The sequence below is a fragment of the Trachinotus anak genome, unplaced genomic scaffold, assembly GCF_046630095.1.
Source record: "Trachinotus anak isolate AG129_WGS33_773 ecotype Australia unplaced genomic scaffold, CSIRO_AGI_Tana_v1 ptg000010l, whole genome shotgun sequence".
Lineage (NCBI taxonomy): Eukaryota > Metazoa > Chordata > Actinopteri > Carangiformes > Carangidae > Trachinotus > Trachinotus anak.
In genome coordinates, this window is record NW_027273861.1 from 27,444,144 (window position 1) to 27,459,218 (window position 15,075).

The 15,075-nt window shown below is 43.6% G+C and overlaps 2 protein-coding genes and 1 long non-coding RNA gene across 6 annotated transcripts in view; 1 reads left to right on the forward strand and 2 right to left on the reverse strand.

Moving 5' to 3' along the window:
* Positions 1–1,993, reverse strand: part of LOC139626246 (1-phosphatidylinositol 4,5-bisphosphate phosphodiesterase gamma-1-like) — a 29,908-nt gene extending 27,915 nt beyond the window's left edge. The window contains exon 1 of the mRNA XM_071486526.1: positions 772–1,993. Within this exon, the coding sequence (XP_071342627.1) occupies positions 772–1,042 (271 nt within the window). The 5' untranslated portion in view covers positions 1,043–1,993. The remainder of the gene's footprint in view (positions 1–771) is intronic.
* A 247-nt stretch (positions 1,994–2,240) lies between these two features.
* On the forward strand, positions 2,241–14,265 carry LOC139626251 (uncharacterized). Of its 2 annotated transcripts, XR_011692167.1 has the most exons (6): positions 2,241–3,960; positions 4,409–4,475; positions 11,139–11,269; positions 11,584–11,855; positions 12,325–12,684; positions 13,949–14,265. It is a non-coding gene; the product is annotated as an uncharacterized lncRNA (long non-coding RNA). The 2 variants fall into 2 exon arrangements; XR_011692166.1 differs by lacking the exons at positions 2,241–3,960; positions 4,409–4,475 and adding an exon at positions 6,170–6,302.
* On the reverse strand, positions 4,889–14,507 carry naprt (nicotinate phosphoribosyltransferase). Of its 3 annotated transcripts, XR_011692164.1 has the most exons (14): positions 14,261–14,507; positions 12,509–12,636; positions 12,316–12,398; positions 11,600–11,730; positions 11,167–11,282; positions 9,818–10,014; positions 8,924–9,064; positions 8,718–8,802; positions 8,553–8,633; positions 8,124–8,226; positions 7,348–7,505; positions 6,404–6,511; positions 5,304–6,275; positions 4,889–5,262 (listed from the first exon to the last, which is right to left on the reverse strand). XR_011692164.1 is itself a non-coding variant. In XM_071486528.1 (13 exons), exons 1-13 carry the CDS (start codon positions 14,505–14,507, stop codon positions 6,189–6,191), a joined length of 1,662 nt encoding a protein of 553 aa, XP_071342629.1. In that variant the 3' UTR covers positions 4,889–6,188. The 3 variants fall into 3 exon arrangements, 2 of the variants coding, with proteins under 2 accessions (XP_071342629.1, XP_071342628.1); XM_071486528.1 differs by having other exon boundaries at positions 4,889–6,275; positions 8,924–9,061; XM_071486527.1 differs by having other exon boundaries at positions 4,889–6,275.
* Between the last annotated feature and the right edge of the window lie 568 nt (positions 14,508–15,075).

Consider the following 15,075-nt stretch of genomic DNA (forward strand, 5'->3'; position numbering starts at 1 on the left):
TTATTTTGAAGGTTCACGAGCCACGAAAGGTCGAGACCCACCGGAGTGAAACATCCACACGCGGAGGGAGAAATGTTCCTTGGTGCTCTGTTCTGTATTTGTCAGCATGTTCTCAGACACCTGGGACTCTGCTGACATTTCAGCTTCTTCTGATACAGAATCTGTGACAGTAAATGATGCAAAGAGTGACTGGTCAAGTCAGGACATGTAACTGAGCAACAGCATACAGCAGCACAGATGTGTAAACCTGTTGTTTTTTGTCTGTTATAATTTTTGATCTCTTTTTAGTCACTCTGCTTCTATCTGAGGTCATGTAATGTCTCCGTGGTCTGTTCTGCGTCTCTGTGTTTGATTCCTGTCTGTTTAAAGTCATCTTGTGTCTCTCTGAAGCCATTTTGCACCACACTGTAGTCATTTTGCATCTTTGTAGATACATCAGATAATGTTACTGATGCTCCTCTGCAATATTAAAGGAAACCATCAAACAAAGCCCGAGATACATTAAACTTTTTTTTTTACAAAGAGCTGTTTTCTAATGTTACTGTATTTTAATAAAATGTCACTGTTCTGACTCTGATCAGGATCAGCAGCAATGAAACACAGTTATGACCTCCCTACTTTTAACTGAGCTCTGTGACTTTCCACCATGAAATGTTAACTTTAGGCACCTCACACAGAGGCTGTGGCACAGGCCCAGGGGCCCTGGGTGTCCGGGGGCCTTGTGCCTGCTCCCCTCTCAATAATCCATCCATGATTTTAGAAAATACTCACTCTCTCCCTCTATCTTGTCAGGGTTTCGGCTCCACACTATCTGCCGTGTGTCCTGCCTTATCTGGAACGTTCTCCTCTCAGGCCGCTGGGACTTCTTCTGGTAGAAGACGGTCATCACCGTGCCCATCTCCAGGCTGTGGAGGATGCGGGGACCTGCCTCTGTCCAGTCCAGCATCCTGGAGGCCACGACCGGACCAGCAGCCCCTGCGGCCCCGCCGACGGCCTCCTCAGCACAGCCGTTGAGGCAGCCACTGAACCTGGCTGCACACATCTTCAGTGCATAGCTACGAGGACACCGTGCAGGATTACTGTTGTGGTTTCTTGGAGATGATTCCTGTCCTTTGATCAAGTATTGTGTGCACGAGGGCCACGGCTATCCAACATGTCCAAACCCACTGGTTCCAGGAGGAAATCTGGTTATGAACCCGAACTGTGCCACTCAGGAGAGGCAGGGGCTTTTAGTGCCAGTGTGATTAAGCCAATTTCACATGAAAACACAAGCTAAAAGAATCACTCAGCAGCCACAGAACTGAAGCACTGAAATGTCTGAGATGTGAATTATCCTCTGAAGGGGGAGTGTATCCCTGTGTTATCCTTTCCAGATGCTTCTGGCAGCACACCAGCGAAATCCACTCGGGGTGAGTTCTCATCACCGCTGGACTCAGGTTTCCACCCTTTGTGTGTCCTCCTCCTAGTCCCTTCAGTCCACGAAAGCAGAAGGCAGCGCTGCCCGGGTTTAAATCCTGCTTGGACCGCCGCCACCGCCGCGTCGTCGCCTGCTGCTGCCGCTGGGGCGGTAAAAAGACGCGGTTATCCTCCTCGCTCCTGGCTCTGGCAGAATGAAGTCAGTGCAGGCGAGAAAGACGCCGAGTTATGTAATGAAGGCTCGGACAAATACCCGGCGGTGGGTGCAGCAGGGCGGCGGAGAGGAGGGCGGGCATCGGCGGGCGCTCTGTGGCGGCTTCACGGAGACGGAGAGACGCGCCGACGGGAGAGCACGGAGCGGCCGCGGCGAGAACCGTGTGCGCTCCCATCCGCTCTGCCCTCACACACCGCTCCTCTCCGGACACATCACACCGCCGACAGGATGCACTATCCTCCGCAGAGTAACCGTGCAAAGCCGTGCGGGCTGGTGCTGGTACGCGCTAATTGCCCCAGTTTCTCCTCGCCCAGGATCTCTGCCTGCGCGTCCCCGCAGCTCTAACGCCAGAGGTCTTGAGAGGAAATTAGGGCTAGCAGACCGGAAAAGCTTGATCTGATTTTTTCCCCTCTCCGTGCCGCTGTAGTATATCTGAGGGGAAGATGAGGGGAGTGAAGGGGAGAGACGTAGCGGAGAGCCAGAGAAGGAGAGGCGGCCGAGAGCAGAGCGACCTCCGCGGGCCTCCAGGAGATCTGCAGGCAGCTGTGGTGGAAGAGAGGAGAAGGAGTTTCTTCTTCTTCTTCTTCTTCTTCTTCTTCTTCTTCTTCTTCTTCTTGCACTGAAATGACTCGTGTCAGGAGGTCAAGTGGGGTTCAGGTTGCAAAGGTCACTGACGCGTCAGGAAGTCATCAGCTGCAGCAGCAAATCCAACCTTTCAAGTCTGAAAAGCAAATACGATTTTCAGGACAGGAGAAGAATCTTATTATTATTATCTAATGTTTCCAACAAATATACCTTTTGCACATAATAGCATTTATTTATACCAGAATTTGGCCTGCCCTCATCAGCTCCACCATCTGCAAAGTCCTGCATGATCCAGGACCAGCTGAGCTACCAGCAGCCTGGGCTGACCTGGAGTTAGACACTGACATCCTCAAATGTTAATGCACTCTTCCTTTTTGTTTAAAGAGTTTAGAAAAATACAAAAAAAAAAAAAACAGTAATTGTGGCTTGTGCAAAAGTTTGTCTGCTTTTAAAACACTCAGAACTTCAATAACTCTAAGGTCTTAATTGACTCATCTATCGATCTATTGAGGGGAAGCTATAAAAAGTAATCAGTGTTTCCAGCTTCAAAGTTCAAAGGGAGCAGTTGAGGTCAAGACAACATCTGGAAGAGCAGGGGCAGAAAGGGGCAGAAAGGGGCAGAAAGGTCGAACACAGCTGCAGGAAGTTCAGCTGGTGTTTCCCTGTTCCACAAACTGCTTTAATGTTTTGTGTTTACAGTAAATGACACAGAAACCTGGTTTAATCATTCCTTCACAAATGGTCTGTAAGGGTTTGCATGTTTGCATTATCAATACACTTGACAATCATTTTCTCTGATGATGGACTGATTGTTCAGTCAGTGTCAGAAAGTTGAGACAATAAGTTGCTTTTTTTGATTAGCAATCAAGAGATTTTGAGTTCATTGTCAAAGAAAAATGGGAAACTACCAAATATTCACATTTGAGAAGCTGTGATCAAAGAATTATTGGTTTTCTGCTTAAAAACTGAATTAATCAATTACTAAATTGATTGCCAATTAATTTTTTGGGAGTTAACTAATGGATTAATCAACTACTCAGTTCAGCTGTGGAGCACAGGTTGGTTTCTGGGTGTCTGGGGAAAAATTACCCCTGAAGGTTAGGGTTCAGTTGCAGTTAAGTTGTCAAAGAGAGAAAAGTTCAGTATCAGCAGAAATCTCTGAGGCTGTAACAGAACACACACACACACACACACACACACACACACACACACACACACACCACTGAGATGAGACCTTCATGGATGATATCACAGCCTCTCCAAGTCTAATCAGATCCATATGTCCCACTGGGTGTATCTGTGTTTCTACTACCACTGGTCAGCAGGCAGCCAATCAGAATTCAAGGAAACACCTCTCACATATCCTGCAGCAGGAAGGCAGGAGGGGGGGTGGAGAGGTTTCAGGGGGTCTACAGCGTTCGTCGAATTAAATAAAAGACTTTTTAAAGCCCATTTAAGATGCCAGAGGAGGTCGTTCAGCAGCTTTTATATTTCATACTGCTCAAAGACTGACAGAGAACAAACACTGAGGTTTACAATTATTTATATCAACGTTCAAACTTCATTCCCTCCTGTCTCCTTGTTTTGCTTCTTCTATCCCTTCTTTTCTTCTGCATGCTAACCAGATACTGATACCTGATCCTGAGGAGATTCAGCATCCAAGCTGCCCCGAGGAGGTGTCTGTTCAGGGGGCGTGTTGTAATCTCTTGTATATGCAACGATGGCTGAAGCTCTTGTCAAGACTGGTAAGTAATCAGCTGTTAATGCTAATGTTGTTAGCACTGTAGCAATAGCAAAACTTACAAATAGCTCCTTTAACATGACCTTGACCCGTGGGTGGATTACTGAACAGGTTTATGGGGCATAGACAGAGCCTGAGACGACAGGGGCCCAAAACCACCATAAAGAGATGCAAAATGACCAACAAGACTCTGTTTGTCTCTTTGAATCTCAGGGTCCGATATGCGAAGGGTCAGAGGCCTTTTACTAGTCTGTGCTCAGGGTCCCATTGATGGAGGGATTAACCAATTAAAAAATAAGTCATTAATATGTTAATTTAAGGTTTTTGGACAATAACCTTTATAGCAACTATCCTGACAGCAAGGAGTTATAACTAATGTTGCTGTGTACTGCATGCAAGAAAAAAAATTAAGTTTTTTATTTATTAATTTTTTAATTTTTTTTTTTTTTGAGGGAACTGAAGTCTATGCTTTTCAAAACTTCTGAAGCCGTGCAGATTCCCTGATTCTTGACTGAGTGGGTGAGTAAGTCTTCAGTTAATCATTGAACTCTCCTGAACTGGATTTCAAGTCCAAACAAGTCAAACACAAACAGGACAGGAGCGGATATCACACACAGCCCTGCCAGACACTGCCAACATGTTTTGTCTTTTGTTATTTGTTGTCAAACTCAAAGTAAGAAGTGAATCAACGGAAAAGAAACTCTAAATTACAGCAGGATGATGGTGATCTTCGGGCAGCAAGTTGGTAGCTTATCCTGAATGTTAATGTGCAGAAGTTTCATGTTATTATAGTAGATTTGAAACTACTGTGGACTAAGACTAAGTTTTTTGTTTTCTTATATAAATCCGCCACCAAAGTCGGGTTTTAAACTTTAGACATTAGAGGTGAAATAATTAAGTGACAGAAAATTAACACATGGACACAATTTAGGTAATCAGTTAATCATTTCAGCAGTTTATTAAGTAACTTAGAATTACAGAATTGGCTGTCTGCCTCCACCACTCAGGCTGGTGACAGATTACATCCTTGTTCATTCAATCATATAAAATATTAATCATTTGTGTAAAATATTGTCATAATTCATGTGTGAAGTCTTGAGTTATGGCTAAAAAGTGTTTTCACACTGACCTTGAGCCTTGACCTTTGACCACCAAAATCTATTCAGTTTGTCCTTGAGTCTAAGTGAATGTTTGTGCCAAATTTAGAGAAGCTCCATCAAGGTGTTACTGAGATATTGTGTCCACAACAATAGGACAGATGGACGGACAAATGGACGGACGGAGGGACAACCTGAAAACAATTTGCCTCCGGCTCTGGCTGTTGCAGGTGCGGAGGCAAGAAAAAGCCAAACGTTCTCTGGCTGCAGCTCCTCAGATGTGAGGATTTGCTGCTGATCCTTGAGTAACAGTGCAAATGAAAAGTGAAAGTGCTTTAACATTTGAAGAAAGGCTCCTTTTACTTCAGTGGTTGAACTCACTTCTTTTCACTTCAAAAATCAATCAAATGTAATGTGCCCAGGGGTGCTCAAACAGCTGTAATTATTAGCTGCTACACCACCTGAAGACAACACGAGAAAGATGCTAAACATGTTGTTAAACACAAATTCAATAGATGTTAATGAGTAGTAACAGAGGATTTTTTCACAGAATACTGTCAGAAATCAAACTAAAGTTTTCTCTGCCTCAGCAGACAGAGCTTTAACTTCAAGTCTGATACTTCCCCAGCAACTGAGCAAACGCCATCCCCTGAGGAAGGTCATAAGAAACAGCTGAAAGCTCAGGGTAATAAGCTGATCTTAAGTTAAGATTTTTTTTGTCAAACTAATAATTTACATGGTCAAGAATGAATCATCATTCTTTGACAAACCTTTTACCAGAAACATCGACTAAGATTTAGTTTTTGTCTGGTGTTAGTTTGTGAATTAAAGTACCTGTTGTTCAGTGAGATTTTCAGAAGCCTCTCTTCTGTTTACTGTGGCTCACAGAAGAACAAAGGTCGGGGTCATTTCATAGCTTGTTCATTTTAACCTGTTATATAAGCATCAGATTTGAAGGACACCGGCAACAACACATCAGTGATTTCCTGTATTTGGTGTTAACACTGTTTCGTTAAGGCAGGGCTCTACACTCCTTCTACTGTGAGGCACTTTAGAAAATAGTGACAACAAACGGACAAAAAAAAACCAAACAAACAAAATGAGCTGACAACAGAACAGTTATGTACGATTATCTTTAGTTGGCTAAGAGGAAGTTGCTGTTGTTGGAGCTCCCTCTCCGGATCTCTGTGACCAGGTTGTGGAGTTTCTCTGACAGCGCCACCTGGTGGGGGAGAAGGACAAAGACGAGGTAAAGAAATCTTCCAGCTGAGGAGAGAATAAGTTTGCAATATTCAGCTTTTGTGTCTCGGGGTTGTTGAGTTGTTGAGCACAGATCTGACTGAGACTCACTGTGTAAGAGTCTGGCTCCTGCAGCCTCTTATGTCGCGGGTGCAGAGTCTGGAGGGAGCCCTGGACCTTTGCTCTAGTTTCTGCGGCGCTGCACGGAGGGTGTGTGACCTAGAAAATGTGGGAGACACATTCATGAAGACTAAACTCCTCCACAGTGCAGTCTGTTCTGTACTGTTCACTACCTCCCAGAAAACACTTTGTGATGAAATCAGTTAGTAAATGAGTGTTTTTATTCCTCGTGGTCTTTAAGGCGGTATCGCAGATGTTATTAAAGAAGTTATTAAATGGTTCGTGAATCTAAAAGCTGTTCTGTACACGTCAGATTCCCCCAAAGCTTGCGTTTGATCCTTTATTCATTTTAATGATGTGGACTTTGTATCAATTCAAAGTAAATAACCTTTCAGTATTTTCCTCCTTCCTACAATGTCTGCTTCCATCCCTACATTTCCCACAGTTCCTTTCTAAAATCTTTTTAAATGTGGAGAAACACTAATTGTAGACTAGTTGGGTGTGTTTCTGTAAAGGTCCACAAGGGGGCAGGTTTTATACTGAGTCTGCTGGGGAGCAAATCCAGGCGTAAAATTTAATTCTGACATTCAGGGGAATAAAACCTCACTAATTATTTACATTTTACAATTATTATTATAATTATTATTATTTTTACAATTATTTACATTTATTTATTTAGTGTGCACGGTGCAACGAGGAAACAGAACAACCACGTGTCCCTGAGTCGCACACAGCTGTTGTGTTCACTGTTGTTGGTTGAGACGTAAACCAACGTGAAGCAGGAGGAATTCAGTGAGAAGCTCATCCCCCTGTGGGACCAGACTTCGCCCAGAGGATGAGGATGTGATGATGGAGAGAAAACAAGCATCAGAAAACAGCAGCTAGTCTGCTCATGTAGGTTATGTAACGATGATAGTGATCGAAGTCCACCTCACCTGCCCTTTGGTGAACACCTCCTGACACAGACAGGTGACCTGAGCTGGAGTGATTGAGATGGGGGAGTTATCACAGCCCTGAGGGAAACAGGTCAGTGGGACTCCTGCCTCTGGAGGAGGCTCCAGCGCCAGGCACAGCAGGTCTAGAAAAGGATGACCTGCAGAGGTGAAGAGCGGGAAACTGTGAAAAGGTTTCCAGGCACACCAGCATGCTCATAACACACACACACACACACACACACACTCATAAATGAAAAACATATCTACTCTTACAACCTTACTGATTATAAAGATTGTAATGAGGGCGTTTATAACGGCAACTTTTTGGGGACTCAACTTGTCAGCACATGGTCAGAGTTGGCTCAACTTTCATCAGTGTCAGATCAAAAGCTAACATTAGCATCCCAGGTCAGTGTTATGGATAAAATATTTTCTCACATATGTATTTTTTATATTTTATCTAATTAATTTTCGTGAAAAACTTGAATGAAACGTGAAAAAATTGAAAAATCTGATGAAATTTGGTTTTTGGGTGATTAAAATATCTAATATGGCCATAAACCAGTCCTGCTCATTACACTGCATGATTGTCAGCAGTGGTCTAATACAGCCAGAGATGTTGAAGGCCATCGCAGTATAAATATATTTACATCTTCATATCAGCCAGCCCTGGTTAGCATGATGGTGGGTTGGGATGATAATGTTGTGCAGCTGAAAAGACGCCACAGTTAATGTGTTGAAGCTGAGGGGAGGCAGGTGGTGCCACTGACACTCACCCTCAGCGTCTACTAGCCGGTAGACAGCTTTCCTCCCAGGTACGGTGCTCTTCTCTGGGTCTTCACTGATCTTCATCCTGGGTCTTCCTCTGACCTCCACCAACTTGCACACACAGAGAAATGTCACCATACAAATAGCATATGGTGACATTTGTATGATTTATGTTAATAGGACAAAAGAACTGAGTTAGAGACATTTGAATAGAATAGAATAGAATAGAATAGAATAGAATAGAATAGAATAGAATAGTGTTTATTAACAGTGGATATGATTAAAAATAAGAACATATACTAAAAGACAGAACAAAAGACTGCTGTGTTTGAAAAGAAATAAGTAGAGGCAGAAAAGTATTAATTAAAATTTAGGGCACGCTGGGCTGCTGTGTCTGTGTTTTCTCTGTGTGTGCGCTTTTGTTTTTATTAAATTACCTTATACACACAACCCAGTGAGGGTTGTCTTGTGCAGGTAACCAGATGTGTTCCAACACCGACCACGTCGATCTCATTCTCCTGAAACAATTGTACACAGACCGTCAGGGATGAGGATGAAGTCCAGAGGAAAGTAAAGATCAGAGGCAATAAAATAAAATGTACCTTCTTGTTGAGTTCAGCCATGCTTTGCTCTGAGATGTTATTGGTCCCGACGATGATCAGTGAGTCAAAAGCAGGAATGGAGAAACTGCAGAAATGAAAAGAACAAAATTCAACATGTTCGGAAGTCTGGGGGAGTAAAATCAAATCTCACTGTAGGTTTTTCGAAGACATACTGATGCACACATGCAGCGAGGCACCTCACTCACTGGTCGCTGCAGAGTCTGAAGACGCGGCGGACATCGACCGACTGCCTGCAGAGGTCCCCGCTGTCCAGGCGGACCCCCACCGGCCTGTAGCCCAGTTCACACAGCGCCAAGGCCACAGCGCAGAAGTTCAACAAACCGCTACTGAAATCAGACACACAGATCACAGCATGTGAGTTTGAAACATGGACAACAACGACTTTGAGGGATGTGAGAAGACAGTCGCTGGTATATCACCTGGGGTTCAAGGAAATGATCTTTTTTACTATTTTCTAAGACTAAATAATTACTGTAATCGATTTTAGAAAAAATGTAAAGATGATTTGATAACAAAAGGTAAATGTCCATATAAAGCAGGTCTAGGTTCTATATTAATACTGTGAAAGTATCAAAGCCTCAGTCCACAGAGAAATGCACACAGCCTGTATTCAGAAACTGAGCCTTAAAACCAGCCGTCAGGACTTCTGGAACTTTGTGATGTCACAACAAAGCAGTCACCATCTTCAGCCAAGCCCCCTAGCATATATCAACTTATGGATATCAACATTTCGAATAAAAAACAGGTGTAAAATATGGGACTTTTAATTGGGTTTAAAGTGCTCATCTTTTATTGTGTCCATCTTGGAAGTTGTGGAGAAACAGCAAATATCAGTGAAGTTATCATTACTGATAGAAAATTACATTATAGTGATTAGTTACTCCGACCTCTCCCAGTGCTCACTAGTGACTCCTGGTAAAAGTAATTTAGAGAAGCTGCTGTTTGGTTACTGATGACTACCTACTTATGTTTGAGTGGCTTAAGTAAATTAGCAGGTAAACAGTAAGATTAAAGGTGGACAACATTTGTGTGACAACAAGTGACGTAATAAAGTCCAATCATGTCATATCACTGATCACCTGCCAACACTGTAGCTGTCGATCACAGGGAGGAAGTTCTGGGGGTAGGCGATGGCGTAGGACAGGAAGGCGGCCAACTCGCCCTCCCTGATCTTCCCAGGCTCTGCTCCCAGGAGCTCACACACACGGCTCAACCAGCCTTTTGTCAGAGAGATGAAGTCAACTGGATCAGGGTCCCCGCCCACTGCCACGAGAGTCTGAACGGGGACAAACATCAGGGACATATTATTAACTACAGGACTCTGTGACAGGAAGTCTTGGAGGAAGAATGCTGAGCCGTGCAGTCGCAGATGTCAGAGTCTTTCATTTCACAGAGTGAGAGTTTTAAAAACTCACGACTGCAGCAACAACAATGTGACTTTCTTCCCAGTTTAGAGCAGCAGGTTTCCCTGCACTGCCTTTCTTTTCACTGCTGACGACAGGTTTCCTGAAGCACATGTGATGCCTCCAGCCTCTTCTGTTGCACACGATCACAGGCAGAATTCACTGAGCTGCTCTTTTCCTACGTAGAGTGATGGTCGACTTATTTGACCTGGACTGCAACTAACTAATACATTTTCTTTATTGATAACTGTAGCGAGTATTTACTCGATTCATTCATTAATGGTTTGGTTTGTGAAACATCAGAAAATAAAAAGGTGACATTTTCAAGCCTAAGGTGAAGTTATTTTTACCCAGCCCTCAGTCTAAACCCAAACATCTTCAGTGTTTTATGAAGTTAGACAGGGGAAACTAGTAAAATTCATGTTTTGTCACTTTTGCCTTTCACAATAGTTGTCAATTCATTTTCTGTTGAGCAACTAATCATTTCAGCTTTATATTTGACCATTAATTTTTCTGTCTGTTCCCAAACAGCAGAATCAAAAAGAGTTTCCAACACTGTTGAAAAGAAAGTGAACAAAACGACTGACCTGCATTGCTACTGACCTTTCAAACCCTTTGATTCATGCATATAAGACTTTGAACTGTACATAGACGGCCTAGTGCGCCCGCAGGTTCATGCTAGCCCTGAAAATCCCAGCATCCTCTGTGCAGATACTCGAACCAGTCAAAGGACATAATTAAAGGACTGACTTTCCACTGGTGAATTGTGTTTATAGATCTGCACGGCTTCCCTCTGCCTCCCTGTGCTCCACCAACGCTCCAACAATGACGTGAAAAAAAGAAATAAATAGAAATAAAGGCTGTAAAATGTTCACTGTGATGAATGAAATCAATTCACAGACTTAAACGGATAATGAGTGGCAGTAATATCAGCGCAGTCACTTTGTAGTTAAAGAGCTAAAATGTGTACAAACACCACTGGTGTGGTCCTCTACAGATGATGGGAGGAGATGAAACAGACTCACCTGTGGCCACACCTCCTCCAGGGAGGTGAAGGAGGTGACGAATGAGTGAGCCATGGTCCCAGCCACGGGGATCCCGAACAGGAATCCAGCCTGGACGTTACTGGTGAGATCAAACCCTGGAAGACACATTTCAGTATCAGTCTGTGTGTGTGTGTGTGTGTGTGTGTGTGTGTGTGTGTGTGTGTGTGTGTGTGTGTGTGTGCACTTTTCATCACAGGGCTGTTGCTCTATAACACTGTCACATATCAGTCACTTTTTCAAATTCCTCTTATGAAAACTGAGGTTAATTAGTTCTTTAAAAAGACCCTGAGGTCTATAAGCTCGTTTAAATTAGCTCCTTGTGGCTTACAAAACCACCAACGTGGAGAGTGACTGTGCAGAACCTTGACACAATAACTGTCTGAACATGTCTGACAGGTTACACAGTCTTCACCTCCGATGTGTGTGTATCGTGAGGCGGTGAGCCCTCCATCGGGCCCCTGAGCCCGTCTGAGGCCCATCTCCAGAAGCCTCCTCCTGGGACCGGCTGCCAGGCGGAAACGGGCAGCGTTACTACACACCAGACTGACAACAGAGAAGAAGAACATGCTGAATTTGCCAGAATAAAAGTTTTGCACAGTGTTATACAACAGAAAGTTTGGGCCCACAGCTGTGGCTGGCTGAAACACAGGAGTGTGACCACAGTTTGTGTATGTAAATTCTCTATATAATCCTCTGCGGCTTAAATCTGAGAAAATGTTAGAGACTGTTCATTCACCGCCTTACATTTCTTCTAAAACTCACATATACTGTACATCTGCATCTGCATCTGCTTTTTCCAGCTCTAAACTGAAGCTAAAGTGTATGTTGCTTATAATGACTGAAAAATTTCAACACAAGTAGTTTTGTATTTCATGGCTGCACCATTCCATGAAAAAGAAATATTCCAGATGTGTTGTGCTTTTTTAAAATACAGATTTCCTCATAATTTAATCAAATTATCAATAGCTGAAGAGATGTAGGTCTCCATCAAATCTGAAATGTCATAAATACAAATTAAATATTAAGAGTAATTTTTTAGTTGTAGTACTAAAAATATACAAACATTGTTATATAATGGTTTTCTATTGATTGGTGTGTGTGTGTGTGTGTGTGTGTGTGTGTTGTTACCTGGCGTAGTTAACCAGACACAGTAAACTGGTCTCCAGCAGCTGGACCACAGCCAGCGGACCTGCCACCTCCATCAGAGGCACCTGCAGATGTTTCAAGACATTCAGCACAAGTCAGACACTCTGACCCCGGACAGACCCCAACTGTGACCTTTGACCCCCCTCAGCTTCACCCTGAAGCCCCCACAGCTCACCCTGGCAAACACCACGGTGCCCTCGGGGACGGAGCGGAGCGTGACACCAGAACAGTCCAGGCCTCGCAGAAACTCGAAGAAGGCCGGGTCGGTGGCCGGGGGCAGGACTGAGCGCAGATACTCCACATCTGGATCCATCAAGACACAGCGTTAACACAACAGCTGGAACAGTGACGGTAAGACCCACAACAGAGGGCATCCTTCTTCCTCAAAGTCACTACACATGGGCTCTTATGCAAGCATGTGTCCTTCATGTGCCCTCCCTCCCTCACATGTCCTGTCTCCACACACACACACACACACACACACACAGTAATAGAGCTAAATCTAATAACTTTCTGGACAGATAATCTAATTTAGCAGCTCCTACGATACCTCAGTGGTCAGATGAAGGTCAGACTAAGCATGTTTGACAGCTTGTGACTGTGAAGTACCTTGTTTAGAACATATATTGAGTACAATATAATTACTTGTACTTTGAGTATTTTATGGTATATTAAACTATATTCTACCCACTGCATTAAGATTTCTTACTTACTTAAAAGAATCAAAACAACAATATAAAAGTGCTTCATTACAAGTGAAAGTCCCTCATTGAAAATCGTACTCAAACTATTAAAGTTAAATAAAGTAAAAGTACCCATGATGCATCAGTGTGTAAGAAGCATTTTAACTGAATCAAGGTGGTGTTAACTTTAACAGTGTTATATACTGTTAGGTAGTTTAATCTATTACATTTCAAAGGCTGTAGTTACAGGTGAGTTTGCAGATTAAGATTTTATATACAAATCATGATCAGTTTATATTATAAAATATCACTATTTGTTAAAGATTAAACTTCCCAGCTGCATATAAAGTAGTTAGTTATCACCAGTTCAACCAGCCACAACCTTAAAACGCTTATTACATTAGTAATATCAATCCAACACACACAACAAAGGTCACTGTGCATAAGTTATTTCAATATTGAACTAAATGCAGGAGAAACCAGTTTGGTGTTTAAATCAGCTGTAAGTTGTTACGGAGCTTTTCTACATTGTGGTATTTCTACTTTCTACTGAATATTTCCTTCAACATTAAACTAAAGTACATCTTATGTAACTTCAGCCTTTACTGCATCTCAGAGGGTATTCTTGTACTTTTCACTCCCCTTCACTCATTCCACAGTCATAGTTATTGGACACATTATAATTTAACATAGAAAACACGTTATAATATTGAAAAAATATGCTCCACTGTTACAGATTACATTTCCAGACTATTTATAAAAAGCTACAATTTAAAAATCCCACTTCCATGTTAATCCATCATTAAGATTAATACTACCTGTGAGAGGGGGCAGCCAATTGTGTTACACAACTGTAAGTAAACCATTTGTATTAGTTTTTAAGAATCCCAGTGAAAACTAAATGCATACTAATATTGTTTCATAATTCATAGTGTGAACAGGAGCTGCCAGGACCATCTGGTTCTATGGGAACCTGCTCCACGGTGTGATCCGCAGCACACGACAGGTTATTCCTGTGTGCTGAAGTTCAGAGGTCAAACCTCCCTCACGTTTTTTCCATTTAAAGCCTGAGGGTGGGCTGCACCGGCCACTGTTGCGCAACCGGATCGGAATGCGTCAGCGGGGTCCAGGGCGGAGGAAAGTCCCGCAGAGCCGAAGAATAATCTCATTAATGAGATCTGGTTGTTAACCTGTGTTTATATCGCAGTACAGCCGAGGCTCTGGCCCGAGCCTGGCGTCCTCACCTGCGTCTGTGAAGCGAAAGCTGCGCAGGAACAGCTGGCAGTCGTGCAGCCCGGCGAACAGCGAGAAGCCGCCGCCGAACGGGTTGTCCCTGAAGAAGAGCTCGAACACGGCGGGCTCCCGGTGCCGGCCGGCCCGCCAGTACGCGTACGCCATGGTGAACTGGTACATGTCGGTGAGCAGCGGGGGGACCCGCTCCCGGATGGACCGCTCCATGTCCCCGCATGTGTTGCCTGACGGCGCTGCCATGTTATCCAAGCCCTGGCTCCGGGTTCTCTGGTGCCGAGATCTCTGGGACTTGGAGTCCTCCAAAGCCCCGCTGACTCCCCCCAGTCAGAGGAGGCAGACCCAGCAGGGTGAGGCGCTGCAGCCTCGGCTCCAGGGAACAAATGTCTTATCTGTTCCAGTCACCAGAACATCTGCAACCACAGCGTAAAAGTGCCACTTTTACGCAGTAGGCTCATTTTACTGTGGTTTAACATGGATTAGATTAACGCATGGCGCCCATGACCTTCTCCAGGGACAGTTATCAGTGCTGCTTAGGGGGAAGAACTATTCAGATCTTTCAGTGAATCATGTAAAAATGATCCATTGCAGCCAAATGTAATTTAATCAAACCACAAGAACATTAGCACCAAATAAGACTTAGTTTCAAAATCCAAAGTTCCCCAGATCAACGCCCCCTTACAGACTGTGTTTCTCACAGACTCATATTTGTTGAGCTAATGTGTCATTTTAATCTGAAATTCTAAATGTGCCAGATAAATATAGCGCCATAAAATATACAGTAATTCTCTTTGGGATGTAGATGATTTAA

What these genes read in the sequence shown, in the direction of transcription:
- naprt (XM_071486527.1), bottom strand. Translation starts at nt 14,507, where the DNA reads ATGGCAGCGCCGTCAGGCAACACATGCGGGGACATGGAGCGGTCCATC. An exon ending in TGGAGGAGGTGTGGCCACAG is followed by an intron (nt 10,015 to 11,166) that starts GTGAGTCTGTTT and finishes GTCCCCGTTCAG; the next exon opens with ACTCTCGTGGCAGTGGGCGG. An exon ending in TGGCTGAACTCAACAAGAAG is followed by an intron (nt 8,634 to 8,717) that starts GTACATTTTATT and finishes CAATTGTTTCAG; the next exon opens with GAGAATGAGATCGACGTGGT.